The sequence below is a fragment of the Vicugna pacos genome, chromosome 35 (genome assembly GCF_048564905.1).
Source record: "Vicugna pacos chromosome 35, VicPac4, whole genome shotgun sequence".
Classification (NCBI taxonomy): domain Eukaryota; kingdom Metazoa; phylum Chordata; class Mammalia; order Artiodactyla; family Camelidae; genus Vicugna; species Vicugna pacos.
The window spans coordinates 13,227,231-13,246,478 of NC_133021.1; the positions used below are offsets into that span (position 1 = coordinate 13,227,231).

At 52.9% G+C, this 19,248-nt stretch overlaps 1 protein-coding gene across 10 annotated transcripts in view; it reads left to right on the forward strand.

Moving 5' to 3' along the window:
• Positions 1 to 19,248, forward strand: part of FRMD4A (FERM domain containing 4A) — a 441,493-nt gene that overhangs the window by 413,458 nt on the left and 8,787 nt on the right. For 8 of the 10 annotated variants that reach the window (XM_072955338.1, XM_072955337.1, XM_072955336.1 and 5 more), the window contains 7 exons: positions 1,605 to 1,727; positions 4,796 to 5,024; positions 7,388 to 7,444; positions 10,004 to 10,241; positions 11,032 to 11,199; positions 13,067 to 13,929; positions 15,370 to 15,466. In XM_072955338.1, the coding sequence (XP_072811439.1) occupies positions 1,605 to 1,727; positions 4,796 to 5,024; positions 7,388 to 7,444; positions 10,004 to 10,241; positions 11,032 to 11,199; positions 13,067 to 13,929; positions 15,370 to 15,466 (1,775 nt within the window). Of the gene's footprint in view, positions 1 to 1,604; positions 1,728 to 4,795; positions 5,025 to 7,387; positions 7,445 to 10,003; positions 10,242 to 11,031; positions 11,200 to 13,066; positions 13,930 to 15,369; positions 15,467 to 17,802; positions 18,895 to 19,248 lie in introns of those variants that run through there. The other 2 variants (XM_072955343.1, XM_072955342.1) reach the window with 2 other exon arrangements.

Sequence of the window (19,248 nt, forward strand, 5' to 3'; positions counted from 1 at the left end):
TGGAAAACTCAGTAGCTCCATTTTTTCAAAAAGATATTTTGTTTTCACACCACAGACTCTGCAGAGTTATAATAAATCAATGGCCGATTGAACAGCTTTTCCCTCCTTTTTATAAGTTTCAAGGTAAAAAAAAGAAAGTCCTAACAGTATAAAAATCCCCCATAAGTTATGTTTTTTAGAGGCATACTTTTAGGGAAGCCAATGAAAATGGTGCAGAATAAACACATAATTTTGGAGACATTTGAACCACGTTTAAAAAAAAAAAGCAGAAGAAAAAAAAACGAAAAGAAAATTGCAGAGCATTTCAGACATAAAGAGTTGGCCATTGTGCTCTGAAATGCTTACACCGAGGAATCAGAAGCCCAAGAGGTCATTTCCCTGTGGCCTGAACCCCGGAGGCAAGCAGTCCAGGATCGTGGGGGCTGGGTGTGCTTGTACTGCTGGTTGCACACACTCACACGCACGCTCACACACCCTAGCGGGCTCAGACATCCATCTCAACGTTCCCGAGAAGAGCCTGCCAAGCTCCCCCACCGTCAGAGCGGCTCCTTGCACCTTTGTGCAGCCTCCGTGCACAAAGGGACTGGAAGCCAGGGGTGGGCTCTAGCTGGGAGTGCCACCTGTCCCACTGGAGGCAGGCAGTGGCCCTCCCAGGTTTTTCCGGTCCTTGGAAGTGATTCCTTGCAGTTGATGACTTGGCTCCACCACACAGATGAACTGCTAACTCAAATTTGATCTTTATTCAAGCCCAGACATAACCCACTCATGTAGAGCCCAATTCTAACCCTGAATCATTCTACAGACCTTTATGCAATGTCTAAGTGATTGTCACTATGGCGGTCTGTCAACTAAATTCACTGTCATTATGTCCACAGCAATGGGATTTCCAGAGCCCCAAACACACACACACACACCAGATTTTTTAAAAACAGACTTGTCAATAATGTGAATTTATATTTTCACTTTTGACTGAAACTCACTTCTGTACATATTTAATGTCTTTTCAGCCTGTTCCTTGAGCATCTGGCCAGAACAGAATAATTATTACTCATACTCAGCTTCTGAATTATGTAATAATAATGCCTTTTTCTGGGATTTGTCATGTAGATACTGCTCTTCCTAAGAAAATTCATTTAAACCTTTCAGAATATTTGAGAGGGACTATTCGATGATCAGTAGAAGGGGACAGAATTTGGAGCCAGAAAGACAGGCGATCTCATGATGGCTCTGCTGCTTCCTGGCCGGGCGGCCTCGCCAGGTTCAGAGCAGGCCCGCTGGAGATACCTGGGAAGTGTACAAATGAATGAAATTTGGGTTTTATGATGGAAGCCAATGGTGATTTTATTTACTCAACAGGAATTTCCTTTGGGAAAAACTTTTCCAAGGGCATCTGTCCATAAAGGAAGGACTGCTCTCAGACATTTTTAGAGAAACAAAATTGCATTGCAGGAACTCCCGTTAACCTTAATATTGCGTAAGGTTGGAATCTATGCATTGAGTCTATGCTTTGAAGTGTGTGTGTGTGTGTCCCCGTCTGTCCATCCGAGAGACCGGTCACGCACTCCTCTGATCTCCTCCCCCCTCGTGCTGTTGCACTGATGCAGGAGCTGACAGGCAAGCTGCCGGTCGAATACCCCTTGGATCCGGGGGAGGAGCCACCCATTGTGCGAAGAAGAATTGGAACCGCCTTCAAACTGGACGAGCAGAAAATCCTACCCAAAGGAGAGGTGCGTGCTTCTCTCTGGGGTTGGACCCTCTCACACCCGCCTCACTTTCCCGTGGGCAGAGGCTCCTCGGTGTCTTCATTCTACCTGATGCCAAATGCTGTTTCCTCTTTCCTCCCGAGCATCTCCTTCGACCTCTTCCTCTTAAGTCAGCTGGTTGGTCAGCCCGCGGCTCCCGCTGGTAGGACTGATGAGTTGCCTTGTGTGAACTTGTAATTTGTGATTTCCGTGGAGGTTGTGTGTCTAACTCGACAGGCCGGTGGCAAGTGGCCAGGTTAATGGAAGAATATTCCATAACGCTCACATGTACTTTTTAATGGCCTCCCAGCAATTGTTACTGAGAGCCAAGCGTAATGTGTTAGAAAACAACCAGAAAAGAAAGAAAACAGAGGTCACACCAGCAGGTGCATGATGTTGGGGAAAGACAGTCAGGCCTGCCCCCGGTGGTCCTACCTCCACTCGGCTGCTAGAATCACTGCCAGAGCCTGAGCAGGATGCCTTCCCCACCTCCCTTGCCTGCGCTCAGAGGAGCCAGTGAAGCATCCTTCTATTTTACCCTCTTTGGCTAAAGATCGGTGGGGGCTGGGACCGGGGAGTTCAGACCTGGGGGCAGGGGGCACTTGGCTCTCCAGTTAATAAGTTATCCAGTCTCAGACCAAGAGAAATTCAAGGCCAGGCACACCTCAGACCCCAGGGCATGTCCAGGAAATGTCTTTCCAAATTTATTCCAAATCAAGTTACTCATTAAAATGCCATTGAACAGGAGGCTTAAAAGGGCAGGGATCGAAGCCAGTGGAGAAGGGGATACTGTATGTGTTCAGGTTTTTTAAAAAGTGAGAGAAACTGACATCCTCACGCAGCACCTGTGGTGGGGGGGCCTGAGAGTGAGTTCAGAGGGAAACGCACGGCCTCTGGGGATGAGGGAAGGCGTGGATCAGTCTTCTGAGGTCTGTAATAGTAGGTCCCCGTCCCCGGGAGACTGGGGGACACTCCCAGAAGCTTCGTCCAAAGAGAAAGGCAGTTTTCCTCTTCTGTACAGCCAAGCCCGTAATCCTCACTGCTTCAGGCCGTCGCAGGGATTCAGGGAGCCAGGCTACGGGAAGCACTTCACTCAGTACTTGACGCCTGCTTGACCTCAGTAAACTTGAGGAGGTGTCAGAGGAGAGGTACCGGGCTGCGGGTGGGCCTGGGACCTTATCAGGGTCAGAACTGGGGTGAGGGCTGGTGGGATTCAGGAGACCATCTGGTGGAGTAGCTTTCAAACCCGGCTGTCATCAGAATTGCCTGGAAACGTCCACTCCTGTTGTGCCGGGCAGCCACCTGCACTCAGCTCTCCAGGGAGACCCCACTTGAGTGGGTGCCTTCCCCCATCCCCTCCCCTCTCCCACCCCAGCCGCATTGTTCCTCCCGCGGCCCCATCACCTCATCATGCGTCACTCACAGCCTCCAGTAAAAGATGCCTTTGGCTCCCCGAGAATTCCGTTGCATCCCCGTCTCCCTCCATTGTCCCTGCGGATATCTTGGAGGAGTTCCTGTTTCTCCCTGAAATACCCTTGTTCACCCTGCTCACACAGCAGGCAGCCATCTGCGTGGACAGGCCGCCAGCCTTGTCCTGGGCTCGGTTTAAGTAGTGAGAATTTGTCCTGGGTTCCCAGAAACCTCTGGGTCAGTGTCTTGGGCCAGGGCCGCCCTGACGGCCTGGGAACAGCTGTGAGGTGGAGTCACACTCACAGAACAGTCTTTGTCCTGGGTCACTCGTTTGTCTCCAGGCCCCGGGCAAGAGGCCATCCCAGTTACTCTTCGACTAAGAACAAATGCAGCGGGCATTTGATGGAACTGGGGAGTCTGTTAACCCCAAATAGTTCCTTTAACCCTTTTCCCTCTCACTCCTGGTCTCCCGTCCCTTCAAGCTGAAAGCGCTCAGTAGGTAGTGAGGTCCAGCTCAGAGTTTTGTGCTGGATGGAGGTCCCCAGCCTGGGACGTGGTACCCAGAGGCAAGGATGTTATCTCTGGCCATTAACTAGGAAGCTCTGTTGAGTCCAGCAGACTCGGTGATCTGCTTTTACGTGGCGAGATCCGTCCCTTTCAGGCTTTCGCCAGACTGTGCGTCCCCCAGAGCAGGATGTGTCTTGGGCTCCCCCGGCATCACTGGTCAGTGTTTGAAAAAGGCATTGGCTGAGTTGCAGAGAAGCCAGCAGATAATACGCTGTCCCTGGTTTCATCTTCTGGGTCCACCAGGCATCTTCTGGCAGCCACAGCTTCCTTTCTCCCAGGTCTGAAACTCTGTTTTGGGGGGAAATTCATCCATCTGCTCCTTCTGCCAAAGTAAGGGGTAGAGAAGGGAGGGAGGCGCCCAGGAGAGGAAGGAGCATGCCCTGGAGCCGTCCAAGGTGCTGGGGAACTGCTGCCACCCTCATGCGGGGCCAGTCGGAACCCTGCTGTGTTAGAACCAGGCCGTCTCAGAGGACAGCTGGAACTCGCAAAAAGAGTTTCCAAAAGAGGCGTGAGTGAGCAGGAATAAGTCTCAGCACAAAGGGTTCAAAATAAAAGAGACAGAGGGATGTGCTGGGGGAGGGCGGATGCGCCCCCGTGAGCCCCCTGCTAACAGACCCTCAGGAAAGCCCGGCAAAGACCACTCCAAAAGCAGCGCCACTGCCTCCGCCCCAGACGACAGGAAATGCCAGCCCGATGGGCTCTGGGTCTCCACGGAGACTTGGTCTTCGAGAACCTTGCTGGAGACCTTGGAAATGAACCCGAGGGACCCCCAGGCCTGCAGCAAGAAAGCACTCAGCTTCTCGCTGATGGTGCCAGTCTCTGGACCAGTGCTTGTCTCCAGACTGGCACAGGGACCGAGTGTGGAAAGTGGGTGTGTCCAGGGCCCCGGCTCCCAGAGATCGTAGGAACCAGGCCACTTCGGGGCCAGGCAAGGTTGGGGTTGGGCATGAGGCTGCCAGTTTCCCAGTACGCGTGTCCCCAAGGACTCAGGCGCGCTCGTGTGGGGCACGGGCGGGAGGACAGCGTCACCCCGCTCAGCATCCCACTCAGTGTGGCCTGGCCTCTCCCTCCCGCAGGAAGCCGAGCTGGAACGCCTGGAGCGCGAGTTTGCCATCCAGTCCCAGATCACAGAGGCTGCCCGCCGCCTGGCCAGTGACCCGAACGTCAGCAAAAAACTCAAGAAGCAGAGGAAAACCTCTTACCTGAATGCACTGAAGAAGCTGCAGGAGATTGAAAGCGCAATCAATGAGAACCGCATCAAGTCTGGGAAGAAGCCCACCCAGAGGGCCTCGCTGATCATGGACGGTCAGTGCAGGGCACCCGGCGCCGTCCTGGGTGGGGACAGAAGCCCAGCTCCCTGAGTGACCTAGCAAGCTGCTTAACCACCTGGTGCCTTAACTTTTCCATCCATAAAATGAAGCTAGAAAGACCCGATACCAGTGAGAGCAATAGCGCGCTCTCGGGTCCCCAGAGGAAAGGGATTACACAGCTGTCACCATGCTCCTTATGGCCTCTTGGGAGAGCCTGCGGCAATGGGCAGGGGCTCCACACTCCCCCCCCCCCAGCGCTCGGCCCGGAGCCCCCCAGGCTCCGGCACCCTCAGGCACCTGGCCACCCTGCCCAGGTCTGGAAGGAAAGGTGGGTGGCTGGGGTACCCTGAGGCCAGCCCCCCCGCAGCCCTCCTCTGTCTCCAGGGGCTTCTGTCCCAACACTGGGGAAACTGGGGAAGACTGGACTGCCCCCCACCACCATGGTCTAGACCCCCAAAACTCGGGGCTAGGTGTTGGGGATATTACATCTGGTGAACACTAGAAGGAAATACCGCAGAATTCACCACCAACCATCAAGTCTGTCAAACTGTAATCATCCTTTCCCCCCACCCCAAGTCAGTAAAATCTTTAAAATATATATCAAGTTGCCTTTCATAGGTGAGACACATTTAGAATACTTTTGCTCCAGGAAGACAAAGTAGAAGAGAGGTTCCCGGGGACTGGGGGAGGCGGAACGGGGGGGTAATGCTTTGTGGGGCCAGAGTTTCAGTTTGGGAAGATGACAGTTCTGGAGAGGAATGGGGGTGTTAGCTGCACAGCAGTGTGAATGAACTTAATGCCACTGCAGTGTACAGCTAGAAAGGGCTAAAATGGTCAAGTTTATGTTATGTGTATTTTACTACTGTTGTGTGTGTGTGTGTGTGTATTTTTTGCTGCAACCTAAAAATGTGGGTGTATCAGGGAAGGAAGGGTAGACCAGAGACTCCAAGATGCTAGTCAAGGCTGTGTCTCCCAGTTGCTCATGGTTCATCAAACAATAAGAATACAGCGAATTACAGAGGGAGGGTGTAGCCCAGTGGTAGAGCGCGTGCTTAGCATGCACGAGGTCCTGGGTCCAATCCCCAGTATAGCCATTTAAAAAATAAATAAATAAACCTAATTACCTCTCCCTCAAAGTGTAGGAAAAAGAAGTGTGACAAATAAAGCGAATTCCTAGTTAAAAGAGAGAAGGAGACCATTAAAAAAAAAATCCTTTTGCTCTAGGAGATTTGGATTAACTCTCCTTCCCCATTGCACCCTGTTGTCCTTGGCCGGGACTTTGTCGTTCTGCCCCAGCTTCCTAACAGAGCTGCAGTCAGCCAGCCCTTCTGTCTTAGGACCTCGTTTTGCCCCTTGCGGGGACTCAGGGGACCCAGTCTGCAAGGCTGATGCAGGAGCACCAGATGGACGGAGGTCTCGCCGATCTGGCCCCAGAAGAGCGTGGTTGGCCAGCCTGCCCAGCGAGGGCCGCTCAGTTAGGACGAGCATCAGGGTCTGTCCTCAGATCACTGTCTGACCAGCTGGAGGATGGTCCCAGGCAGGCCGGCAGCCGTCTTGTTTTTAACCGCTCAAGAATATACTTTGCCTGCTTTCCTGCCTCCTGGAAATAGTTTCATCACAGGAGCCCGCTTGAATTAGAGGAGTAATTAAGCTTCTTTTTTGTTCCTTAGTCTGGTCTGTTATTTCCCAAGATAAAACACTAAACTTGGGATCTGAAGACCTGGAGTTTTTTGCTACCTTAACCGGGAGAGCAGAGCAGCCCCGATGTCCCTCAGTTTCCCCAGCTGTCGAAGGGGGAGGATGATCCTACTGTCCGTCTCTGGGTGTGTTCTCATGGCTAATTGAATGGTGTCTGTGAAAATAAGCTCTGGAGAGAGAGAAGCTGTATTTAGAAGCTTGCTTTATCTGCTAATGACTTCAGAAGTTCATGGGGAAGCCATTTACTGCCACACGAACAAAACCAAGTTCCTTGCCCTAGTTGTGTGTGTGTAGAATAGTCTCAGTATATTTTCTTGGGTTTAGTGGGAACGTACCCTGAGATGGGCTGGGACAGTGACGTGGCTCAGTCCTGCCAGGTGGATATCAAGCCGCTCAGCATCGCTGCCTCCAGTGGAACAAGAGCCCAGATACACAAGGACTGGGCGTGTTGCAGTGTCTGGGGCCTGGGGACAGGTCACGACCCGCCACGGGGATTGTCCAAAGAAATGCCCAGTGGCATTTTGGTTGTGTTTCATGGGTTCTTGCTGATTAAAAAGAGGAGGGTATGGGATGGTGCGAAACCCACGATTCTCACAAATAGGGCTTTGTCTAAGGGACGGATGTGCTCAACTCATAGACTTTTGCCTTTTGTCTTCTCAGATGGAAATATTGCCAGTGAAGACAGTTCCCTGTCAGATGCCCTGGTTCTAGAGGATGGTAGGTTGTCTGTTTCCTGCTTGAGAACTCGGAGCATGGATAAAACCAGAATTAAGCTGTGTGTAGTCTGGGACAGCCCAGTGGAAAGCCAGGAGCCAGACCAGGATGGCACCATGGCCCAGTGGTCACTGGCTTGGCTGAGAGCGGGTAGGTGCTCCATGAACACATGTCTATTGGAATTTTATTATGTTCCATCGGCCCAGAGGTGAGATTTAAAACGGTAGTCAGTGAGTAGTATTCTACTTTGTTAGTTACCAAAAATCACATTTTTACCTAAACAGACAATTTAAACACCATGTTTGGTTTCCTTTTCAGTATTTATAATTTCTTTGAGGAAAGAGGTAGGTATTGGTTTGGATCACAATTGAAACCTGCTAGGAGAGCCTGAAGAAAACTAAGCCTCTACCTTCCTGAGAAATAGTGATAGTGAAAGGGACATTTCCCTGGTCAGGCCTAGAAAACTGTCTTCTTATTTCCCATTGACCTCCATCACCACCACCACCACCACCATCATTACCATCTTCATCATCATCATCATTGCTATCTCCATCACCATCACTATCATTACCATCTCCATCACCATCACCACCACCACTGTCATCACCACCTCCATTACCACCACCACCATCATCATCACCATCTCCATCACCACCTTACATCAGGGAAGAAGGAATTGCAAACACAGAACCATCTCCGAGAATGTTGCCATGGATTTAAACCCAAACTGGGGAGGTCAGGGCATTAAGGATGTGGAAATATATTTCAGTGGCAATTACTTTTTTTGCCCTTTTGGGAAACTTCAGGTAGGCAGTGATAAGTGGCTATTCAGGTGGAAAACATGAAAGACCTACCTGGCTCAGAGTCATAATGATAATTGCAAGGATAGTCATCATGGTCACTGATGTGGGGAAAGGCTGGCGGGGTATTTACCCAGTAGTCTGGGCCATGCTGTTCGCAGTCAGATCGTTGTATTTTCATCCGTTACACGGGTGGGAGGAGATGATGGACCTGCGGGAGCAGGGGGCGTGTTCTGAACATCAGAGATCCAGCCCTTGTTTGGGCCTCTGTGGACTCCAGTCTCCGCAGGGGAGGGAACCGGAACATTTGAAGGAGATGCCTTTGCAGAGATGAGTTGGGGGAGGTGTAGACTGTTGCTGGCTGATCTTGATGCATCCCTTGTGATCAGTTTCCTCCCCATGTTCCAGACCCCGCACCTCCCAAGGGGCACTGTTGCCTCACTGGGGCCCCCACTCCCATCGCCTGCTTGCTCCTTCCAGGCTCTTTTCTTTACGGATTTGAGGGGTACAGGAGCGGAACTGTAGCGTGTCCCCAGGTTTCAAGGTTGGAGGATGGAGAATTTGGCCCTGAAGAGCAGACTAGTTGAAAATGATTTAGAGCCAAGTGAAAGGCCGGTGGAGTTTGAGGTTGGCTGCTGTGTATTTTTCTCCCACCTCTGCCTTCACAGTGAACACTGAATTTTTCCTGCCACTCTCTGCTCAAGGCCGCCCTCCCCTGGGCTCTCAACCCTAGGTGTCTCCCTGAACCCATCCCGAGCCCTTCTCCTGGCCCTGCCAGAAGACTAGTCCTCAAACAGGATTTTTATCCCGACACATCTGGGCTTAAACTGTTGCGGTGTTTTCCAGGGGCTTTCAGACCAAATGCTGACTCCTTATCCTGGAATTGAAGGCTCCCTGTCAGCGAGGGCTCCTAGCTTATCTCAGAGCTCACAGCAGGTCTGCTGCACTTGAACTTGACCAGGACCCTCCCCTCTCTTCCTCTGGGCCTCCTCACCAGCCACAGCCCCTGTGGGGCCTGGCCCTGGGCTCCTCCCTGCCTCCTCCCCTCTCCCGGCCCTGCCCCCAGCACAGCAGTGTGAGATCATCACTCCCCTGAAGACAGGGAATAATCTTCTATGCATATTTAATACTTGTAGCGCCTCCCACGGAACCTAAGGCGTTTCCAATATGAAAGTATCACACAGGAAAATATTAAAAGACAAGATAGGTAGTTCTGATAAAAAGCAGAGAGAGTGGATGCCCAGAGCCACCAGCAGATGACAGTTGACAGGTAGACTTTCATTCATTTTTTCCAACAAGTATTTACTGAGCACGTACTGTGTCAACAGTCATTCTAGGCACCGAGGCGATAGCACTGAACAGAATAGACCATCATAGGTCTGAAGCTCCCCCAAAGCAGAGTAGATGCCTCCTGTCTATTAAAAGAAAACTTGGAACATAATGATGACCCCCCCTTTGGTGTTGGTATGAAGCAACCGTTTGTCGTTGGTATTGAATGAAACTGAGGCTTCACTCCATTTGTCACTAATCAGAAGTGACATTTCTCCTCCTGTTTAATGCTGCCCTGACGTTTAGACTTGGTGTGTTCTGGTTTGACTTGACTTGTCTTAGTGACGGGGGAAGGGGCGGGGGTTCGAAGCCAGGATGCCTTGGGGGCAAGTCTGCTCCCAGGCTCTGGTGTCTGGGAGGAGGTGGGCGGGGTCTGTCTGGACAGTGGGAAGGATGACCCTTGCTCACGTCCTCTCTTTCCATCTTTGTGCAGAAGACTCTCAGGTCACCAGCACACTGTCCCCCTTACAGTCCCCTCACAAGGGACTTCCTCCTCGGCCTCCGTCGCACAACAGGCCGCCTCCGCCCCAGTCCCTGGAGGGACTCAGGCAGACGCACTATCACCGCAACGACTATGACAAGTCGCCCATCAAGCCCAAAATGTGGAGCGAGTCCTCTTTAGATGAGCCTTACGAGAAGGTCAAGAAACGTTCCTCCCACAGTCACTCCAGGTGAGCTGGGCCGGGAAGACCCCACGAGATCACAGTCCGCTCTTGGGAAGAATCCCAGGGCTGTCCCGGGTAGCATCCGCCACTCACAGATCCCCACCACCCCGGGAGCACCTCCCCGGGCTGTGCCCACAGCGCCCTCTGCTGCCGACCCGCTCCAGGTGTGGGTTTGTCACTGACAGGGAAATGGGGGTTTTGGTTCAAGGTCCACGCGTTGGCCGCTGGCTTGAATGTTGTTAACGTCCTTGGGAATTCATTAGGAAATCTCAGGCAGCACTGTTCTGAAGGGGCAAATGAGAGTCCACTCAGAAGCATCCCAAAGGGGCTCAGAACCCTAAGCCATCATCCAACAGAATTCAGAGCCAAACAGCTGTAATCTTAGCTGTGTATTATCAGCTCATTATTCAGCTGATGTTGGAGAGAGCAGTTCGGGAAGACGTTTTTGGTCTGCTTCTCTGTTCTTCTCATTTCCTTACATTTTACCCTATAAAGCTCCCAGTGGGTGCCCAGACAGGTACTTGTTTGTCTCTTGGAAAACAGAAACTGTGGTTGAGAGCAAGGGCTTCACAGAACAGTCACACTGCCTGTTCCAGAGAGAGCTGGTGAGGGTCTCCATTTCCCATTGCCCTGGAGGTCAGGGATAAGGACCCCCACCCACTTCTGAGGGCCAAGGGTGGGAGTCCTGGGGAAGCTTCCCCAATACCAACATTGATGCCCCAAGGTCACAGTCAGCTACCTGGGAGGGGTGCGTGTCTGTCTGGCAGTGACCAGCGCATCCTCCTCCGGTTTCCAGCAGCCACAAGCGCTTCCCCAGCACAGGGAGCTGTGCCGAAGCCGGCGGGGGCAGCAGCTCCCTGCAGAACAGCCCCATCCGCAGCCTCCCGCACTGGAACTCGCAGTCCAGCATGCCATCCACACCCGACCTACGAGTCCGCAGCCCCCACTACGTTCATTCCACGAGGTGAGTCCACCCCCTCCCTCCCTAGCCCAGACCTTCCTTTATAAAATTTGGCATGGCTGGCCCCAGATGGGCCCAGATAACTGGTGAACTAGAGTCAGGACTGAGCCAACGAGGTGGGTTCTTCTTAAAGTGAAGCAGAATCAAAATCCAAGCTGGCAGGAGGAAGCCCACGCTAGCCAAGAGACCCATTATATCCCTCTGCCCCCATCCAGTGGGCACCAGTTGGTCAGAGGATCCCCCGGAGACAGCGGGCATAGAAAGTGCTTTCTTAACTGAAACTGAGGCAGGAAGGGTAGCCAGATCAGCCGGGAGAGAGGGCTGTGCCGGGACCAGAACAACCTTGCCTTCCCTGCTGGGGGGATCTTTATTGGCAAGTCCTCATGTATCTTTCTATTGGAGCGTTAGTTTATCCTGGACTAGCTTTAACGCCCCAAGGGGTAAATTCATTAAAGAGCAAGAGAAATGGGCAAAAGTGAGGCTTCAGTGAATCACACCTTCCTTTTCTAAAAAGAGGCAAAACCAAAGCCATCACTCCATTTTCTCTAAAACTAAGTGCACAGGGAGTGTAGCTGGAAGGGACGGATGGTGTGATCTTCTGTCAGTGGTGGACCATTTATACGGGATAAGATTGAGCTCTCCAGGCAAGGGTCTCTCGTTCATTCATTCATTCACTCGTTCCTGCAACAAATATTTATCAAGTGCCTGTACGTACCGGGTACTATTCCTGGGCATAGAGCAGTGGACAAAACAGACCACACACATGCTCTCATCAGGCTGACGTTTTAGTAGGTAGAGAGTCACAGCAAAGAAATAGTCAGAAGTGGTAAGTATTGAGAAGAAAAATGAACAGGGCAAGGGGGCTAGAGAGTGAAGGGAGAGAGTACTTAAATGGGAGCATCGGAGGTTTCTGTAATAAGGTGACATTTGAGCAGAGGTACCTGGATGGATGGGGTAGCAAGCGCTAAGGGTACTCGGGAGACAGCAAGGTCAAAGCCCCAGACGCAGGCCTGCACTTGGCATGTTCGCAGGGGGCCGATGTGGCCAGAACAGAGTGGTGGAGAGGGGTAGGACCAGAGAGGAAACCCAGCCTGAGTCAAGGAGGGCCACGTGGTGGGGACTTCACAGTCCACCCTGAGTGACAGTCAGCCCTGGACTCACCTCTTCCTGTACGTGGCCGACCCAGCCATGGTGAATTTCTCTGGAGTCCTTTCACGCTGCCTCGGGCCGTCATGATGGACATTTACTGTGTGGCTCAAATAAGCAGAATGGATTGTAGACAAAATAGTGGAAAGCCCAGTATCTGTATCAGTCATTACTAAGTCTTCTGTGTTCCACCAGCCTTCCGTGTTAGACTGGCGTTCACAGGGACATGGAAATCTGTTTACATGGCTTTCATAATAGTACTGGGTGGAACCACATGAATGCTTCTGCTGGGCTGTTTCTGGACCTACGAAACAGGCACTTCATCTGGTTTACCGTAACACTGGAACAGGGGTTCTCTTGGTTCTCTGTGTCTGTAGAATCCCTCTCCACCTTAAAAGGGGGGGGGTCGTGGCTATTGGCAATACTTTTTTCATTAGAAACCCTTATATGGGCGCCGTCCTGTGTCCCCATCCCCTGCTCAGAATCAAAAATCACAGCAGAGGCTCGCCTCCTGATCCGTAGTCCCCTCCCGCCCCCTCCCGCCCCGCCTTCATCTGGGAGCCATGGGAAGCCCTTGGATTCCCAGGGCACGACTTTCCCAGATGCGCATTTGCGGGAGGCCCTGGGCCGCGAGGCATCGTGTGCTCTCTCCCGAGTCGGTGATCGCAGGGCCTCCACCCCGTCCCCGGGGAGCCCCCAGGCCCACCCAGCCGTCTCCCCGCAGGTCGGTGGACCTCAGCCCCACGCGGCTGCACAGCCTGGCCCTGCACTTTAGGCACCGGAGCTCCAGCTTGGAGTCCCAGGGCAAGCTCCTGGGCTCGGAGAACGACACGGGGAGCCCCGACTTCTACACGCCACGGACTCGTAGCAGCAACGGCTCGGACCCCATGGACGACTGCTCGTCGTGCACCAGCCACTCGAGCTCGGAGCACTACTACCCGGCGCAGATGAACGCCAACTACTCGACGCTGGCCGAGGACTCGCCGTCGAAGGCGCGCGCGCGCCAGCGCCAGCGGCGGCGGGCGGCGGGCGCGCTGGGCGCGGCGAACTCGGGCAGCATGCCCAACCTGGCGGCGCGCGGCGGCGGCGCGCACGGCGTCTACCTGCACAGCCAGAGCCAGCCCAGCTCGCAGTACCGCATCAAGGAGTACCCGCTGTACATCGAGGGCAGCGCCACGCCCGTGGTCGTGCGCAGCCTGGAGAGCGACCAGGAGGGCCACTACAGCGTCAAGGCGCAGTTCAAGACCTCCAACTCGTACACGGCCGGCGGCCTGTTCCGCGAGAGCTGGCGCGGCGGCGACGAGGGCGACGCGGGCCGCCTGACGCCGTCGCGCTCGCAGATCCTGCGGACTCCGTCGCTGGGCCGCGAGGGCGCCCACGAGAAGGGCGCCGGGCGCGCAGCCGTCTCGGACGAGCTGCGCCAGTGGTACCAGCGCTCCAGCGCCTCGCACAAGGACCACAGCCGCCTGTCGCACACCAGCTCCACCTCCTCGGACAGCGGCTCCCAGTACAGCACCTCCTCCCACAGCACCTTCGTGGCGCACAGCAGGGTCACCAGGATGCCCCAGATGTGCAAGGCCACGTCAGGTGAGGGCGGGGTGGGGGGAGGGGAGACCCGACTGGGGGAGGAGGTCAGGATGTGAGCTGGTGGGGACCTGTTTCAAGGACTTGCAGGTTTTCTTAGCGCCTGCAGTGAGGAGAGATGTTGATTCTAGAAACCTAGCTGTCAGCTGTGTGAGACCAGAGGTCTCCCTCCCCCTCCTTCCCCATCCCTCCCATCATACCCCTGGTTTTGCCGAGCGACAAAGGTGGGAAAGGGTAGGGCAGCATATAAGCCCCCCGCCCCCGTGTGGGCTGAGCCGTCTCCCATTTCAGCCTCCTGAGTGGGGGCACACACCATCTCTCTAGCCGCTCTTCCTTGTAAGGACAGAGATCCAGCAAGCCACGAAGTCTGCCTCTCAGGGTTTATCCAGTCACACGAGCACCTTTCCCCCAGTGAAAAGGGAGACGGTGATAGGTTAGTGATCCGAGTGGTACCCTTGCAGAGGAAAGCGTGCTCTGGGCATGGCTTGATCTTGAAGCCCCGAGATTTGGCCAGTCTCCCCAGGTAGCGCAGACTGGCTACGAATGAGGTGGTGAGCTCCGTGTGTGACCTCCCTGGGTGACTTCATAGATAACTTGTGACTGCTCCTTTTGTTCCCATTTCACTGGTGTTACGATCTAACCGAAGTGATTTCTGTAAAGTGCTTTCGATGCTCTGTAACCCTATTAGGAGGAGCCGCGGTTGGACTGGTCAGGAGTATTTCTGTTGTGTCAAAATTGTAGCCCTTGTCTGGTAGATTTGCTTTACCTAAAGAGATTAGGTCAATCTTTTGAAATATTTTAGACTAAAAATTCTAAGTGGCTGTATATGAGCTTTACTGATGAAAAAGACTCCATTCCCAAGAAAGCAAAGGGATGCGTTTAAGCAGGATTTACTTCCTGCTTAATTTTCCCAACTAAGAAAGCCCTGCCCCCATCAGTAAGCTCCTGGTAGGCAGAGCTGGATGAACTTTGAAAAGCCCAGCCCTGTCTCAAGTGTCCTAACGTCGTAGCTTGTAAGCCTCAAACAGCAGGGACCACAGGCTTGGAGAACCTTTCTGGAGGTTGCCTGTTCGTAACGAAGAGCACAGTTTTAACACTGGGGCCACCTGGGGAAGCGCCCGGGGGTGTAGCTCTCTGGTGTCCAGAGAAATAGGCCCTCCCTGCACTAGGCCAGCTCAGGTCACCCACAGAGGACCATGAAGGCCATCGCCATCCCTGTGGCCACTTCCCAGTGGCAAAGCGGGGACCGAGGACCCCAGGAGGGCTTGACTCAGAATGGAGTCACACAGCTGTGGGGAGAAAATGGAATTGGCTGCATGTGGGGAAAGGGTGAACGTTTCCCCACGGGGACCCTGTCACAGGGTCACACCCAGCATCTCTGGAAAGAAGCTCCTTCACTTGGCCGTGTCTGACCCCTGTCTTTTCTGCGCCACCTACATGCAGCTGCCTTACCTCAAAGCCAGAGAAGCTCAACGCCGTCAAGTGAAGTTGGAGCGACGCCCCCCAGCAGCCCCCACCACATCCTGACCTGGCAGACCGGGTGAGTTCCCCTCTCTGATCTCTGGTTCTCCCTTCCAGGTTCTGGAACAATCCTCAGCATCCCTCGTCAGTTAGAAAGAGTAGAAATGAAAGATCCTAGGGACAGAGGGCTTATCGGCAAAAGAATGGTGTGTCTTCAGCACTGGGAAACCCCTTCCTTCCCGAAGGAGCCCAATGCATTGCTGTCACCCACCACCCCTCTCCTTTCCATTGCTGCCTCTTTCTTCGGGTGAATTCTGTCTACTTTCTTTCAAAGCTGGTGGTGGCCCCTGGAACGTGGGGAAGGTGGGTCCTGGAAGTTAAACTGCACCTCTTTGGCCAGAATTCCAGACGGCATTTGATGTGGGTTCCGATGACACCAGGCTGACCTCAGAATGCCAGCCAAGGAGAGCCTTAAGCACCCCCTGTGCTGAGCCCCAGCCTGGTGTTTCACCTGCTCCACGGTGTGGCCACTGTCTTGGTGTCAGGATGCAGCCTGAGAGAAAAAAGCAGCAGGCTCAGATCCCCTCTCTGTCCCAGCCAACCCCTTGTTCATAACCAATAAACAAAGGGGATCAGGCACTCTGAGACCTTAGGAAGTGGCCCACAGTCCATGAAACCAATACTCAGCTCCTTTTTTAGCTTTAAATGTAGGCATAGGACACTAGACGGGGACACATAGAATGTTCTGGTCCATGGCAGAGTCTAGCAGATACACGTCCCCTGCCTCCTGCTCCCCTCACCATCCCTGCCTCTTGCTGCTCCTAGCATGTGGCCGCTGAGACGCTGTTACATTCTGTCAATACCGCCTGCCTAAGGGGGTTAGAGGTCCCTTCATCCGGCTTATTCAGCGTCTGCCGGAGCCTTGGTGGGGATGTCTGGGAAAAGGTGCCGGCTGTCTGTGAGTGAAACCGGGGGAGGAACTGGGCCAAAGGGCTCACTGACCGCATTCCAGGCTCCGTGCTTGGCCGGCATTTTTTGTTCATGCAGATTTGTCTCTAGTGATGTTAAACCAGGCTTTTATTCAGCCTGGGTAGGTGCTAACAGGTACTGAGTGCTTGCTGTGTACTCAGAGGCAGGGCATCCCTTCTAACACACATGAGCTCAGGGAAGTACCCGGATTCCTCAGCTCTGTACACGCGGCTCGGAGGGGATCTGTGCCTCGCCAGTGTCGCTCAGCTGGAATTTCAGCCCTGCGCTCTGTGGCCTCAGAGCCCTGTCTTTTCCCCCTAAGCCAGTGGTTCTTAAAATGCGGTCCCCAGGCTAGGAACATAAGCCTGGGGTCTTGCATGTTGCAGGCCCACCCATGACCTCCGGCACCAGAAACTCTGGGGTGGGGCCCAGCGGCCTGTGTGCTAACAAGGCCTCTGAGGGTTCTGATCACGGAAGCATCCCTGTTGCCTCTTACTCCTCTTGAGTTAAGAGACCCTGTGGTCCCAACTGCCAGTGTTCTTGTGGCCACTCTGACTGCTCTGTCTTTTGAGCAGCGAATACCCCCTGCCGTTATTAATACACGTCCCTAAAACACTCCCTTAACGTATCATCCAGACCCCAGCTCTCGCTCTTGTGGCCAGGCAGCCTCTGCAAGTCTTAGGGCCCAAGAATTTCTAGAAGATAGATTCATAAAAGATTGACAGCACTTCTGTCTCTGTGGTACCTCCGGTGGCAAACCCATCTCACCCCGAATAAGGAGCCTCAGATTTCAGGCTGTCGCTCTGGTTTTTTGGTTCACACCCAGTCTTACGTGAGCCAAATGTATGATCGTTACTTAACTGACAGCAGGCTTTGGAACTTACGGGTACCCCCCACTTGCCTTTACACTGGAGTGGGTCTCAGAACGTGCCTGTGTTTCATCCCACACAGCCAGTGAGGACTGAAGACAAATTTGAAAAAAAAAGAAATTTTGGTCTTTAACCTCTTTTGTAGGGGGGAGGGTATAGCTCAGTGGTAAAGCGTGTGCTTAGTGTGCATAAGGTCCTGGGTTCAATCCACGGTACCTCCATTTAAAAAAAATAAATAAATAACCTAATTACCTCCCCCCCAAAATTACTAAATTTAAACTCTTTTTATCAGACTGACTTGAACTATCATTAACAAACAATGACTAGTCTCTGTGAGAAGAAAATGAGAAATGGGTCAAACGTGCCGAAGCCTGCCGGCCTTCCTAACAGAACTAAAGCGGTGTCTGATTCACGCATGGGGGCTGAAAGTGCCACAAGACTTGTGTTATTTGTCACTCACTTTTGGGTGTGTGGCCAGCTGGGCTTTCCGATGTGTTGATACACTGCTCGTTGCGTCTGTGTCAGTCCCTCTAACATGACCTCTCTTCTCTTCCTCCTCCCGCCTGCCTCTGTTCAGAGAAGCAACAGAAGACTCGCCCATCATGGATGGGTCTGAGTCTCCAGCTCACCAAAGTACTGATGAATAGAGGTATCGTAAGGGAATGCTTTGTTCTCGCAGCCCTTCCCCTCACTGCTTGTGGGTCTGTGATCGCAGCTGTGCTGCAGATGTCTTGCCTGTGCCCAGATCATAATTTCCAGTAGGAAACATCTGGGGGGTGGGGAAGCCGTTGCTTCCGTGTCTTATTTCTAGATACACGTGGAACTTGATGTTTCCATGTATGTTTTACATCAGATGTTGGATATTGCCACTGCTGCTTCCCAGAAAAGCCCTCCGAGTCTGCCTGAGGCCTTCCCAGGCTCCGTGTGCACACAGACACCTGTACCAGTGTTTACTGGCTTAGTTACCAGTGTTTATTGAAAGGAACAGCATCATGCAGTTGACGTCTCAAAACGCTCAGGGCAGACTGAGTTGGTCCAGAAGCACCTGAAGGTCAGCCATGATTTCATCCCAGTGTCCCTGAGTGACAGCTGTACACTCCACCACGTGCTGCAGGACCCTGCTTTCCAAAATGTGGTCCAGACAGTTATCAGCCTCCTCATCACCTGGGGGCTTGTTAGACAGCAGACTCCTGGACCTACTGAATTCAAATCTGCATTTTGGGGGAAGGGTATAGCTCAAGTGGTAGAGCGCACGCTCAGCACTCAAGAGGTCCCGGGTTCAATCCCCAGTACCTCCTCCAAGCGGAGATCAATGAAGAAACCTAATCACCTCCCCCTCAGCAAACAAACAATACAAGCAAAACGAACCTGCATTTTAACAAGCTCCCGGGGTAAATCAAACGCATGCTGGAATCTGCAAAGCCCTACTACAGTGGGCACAAAACCAGGAACACCTGGTCTGGTTCCTGTCCCCGGGGGCCACGGTCTAGCTGGGAGACAAGGCACTGAAATTAATAGCATTTCAAGAGGAAACTAAAAAGATCAGGATACCATTCAGAAATGGATTTTAAAAAAAAAGAGCTATACGTCTGTTCAGTCAAAAATGGCACCTTGACTCTATTCCAGGAGCCAAGCTAGAGACCAGAGATCTAAGAGTTCAAGTTCAAATTAACAGTTTGAAGGGGAAGAGTATATAGCTGAAGTGGTAGAGCGCATGCTCCGCACCCAAGAGGTCAGGGGTTCAATCCCCAGTGCCTCCTCCAAGCGGAAATCAGTGAAGAAGCCTCATTACCTCCCCCTCAGCAAACAAACAGTACAAGTCAAAGTAACAGTTTGCAGATCTATCCAGAAACACACACAAAGGGAGTAAGAAATTGCAGCCTTCCTGTAGTAAGTGCTCTGAGACTGGAAACAAAGTGCTAAAAGGTTCCATAGGGGGAGAGGTCCTTCTGGCTGTGGTGGGAGGAGGGGGCCAGACAGGTGGAGGCCGCGGGAGGCCACTCCCAGGGCAGAAACACAGACG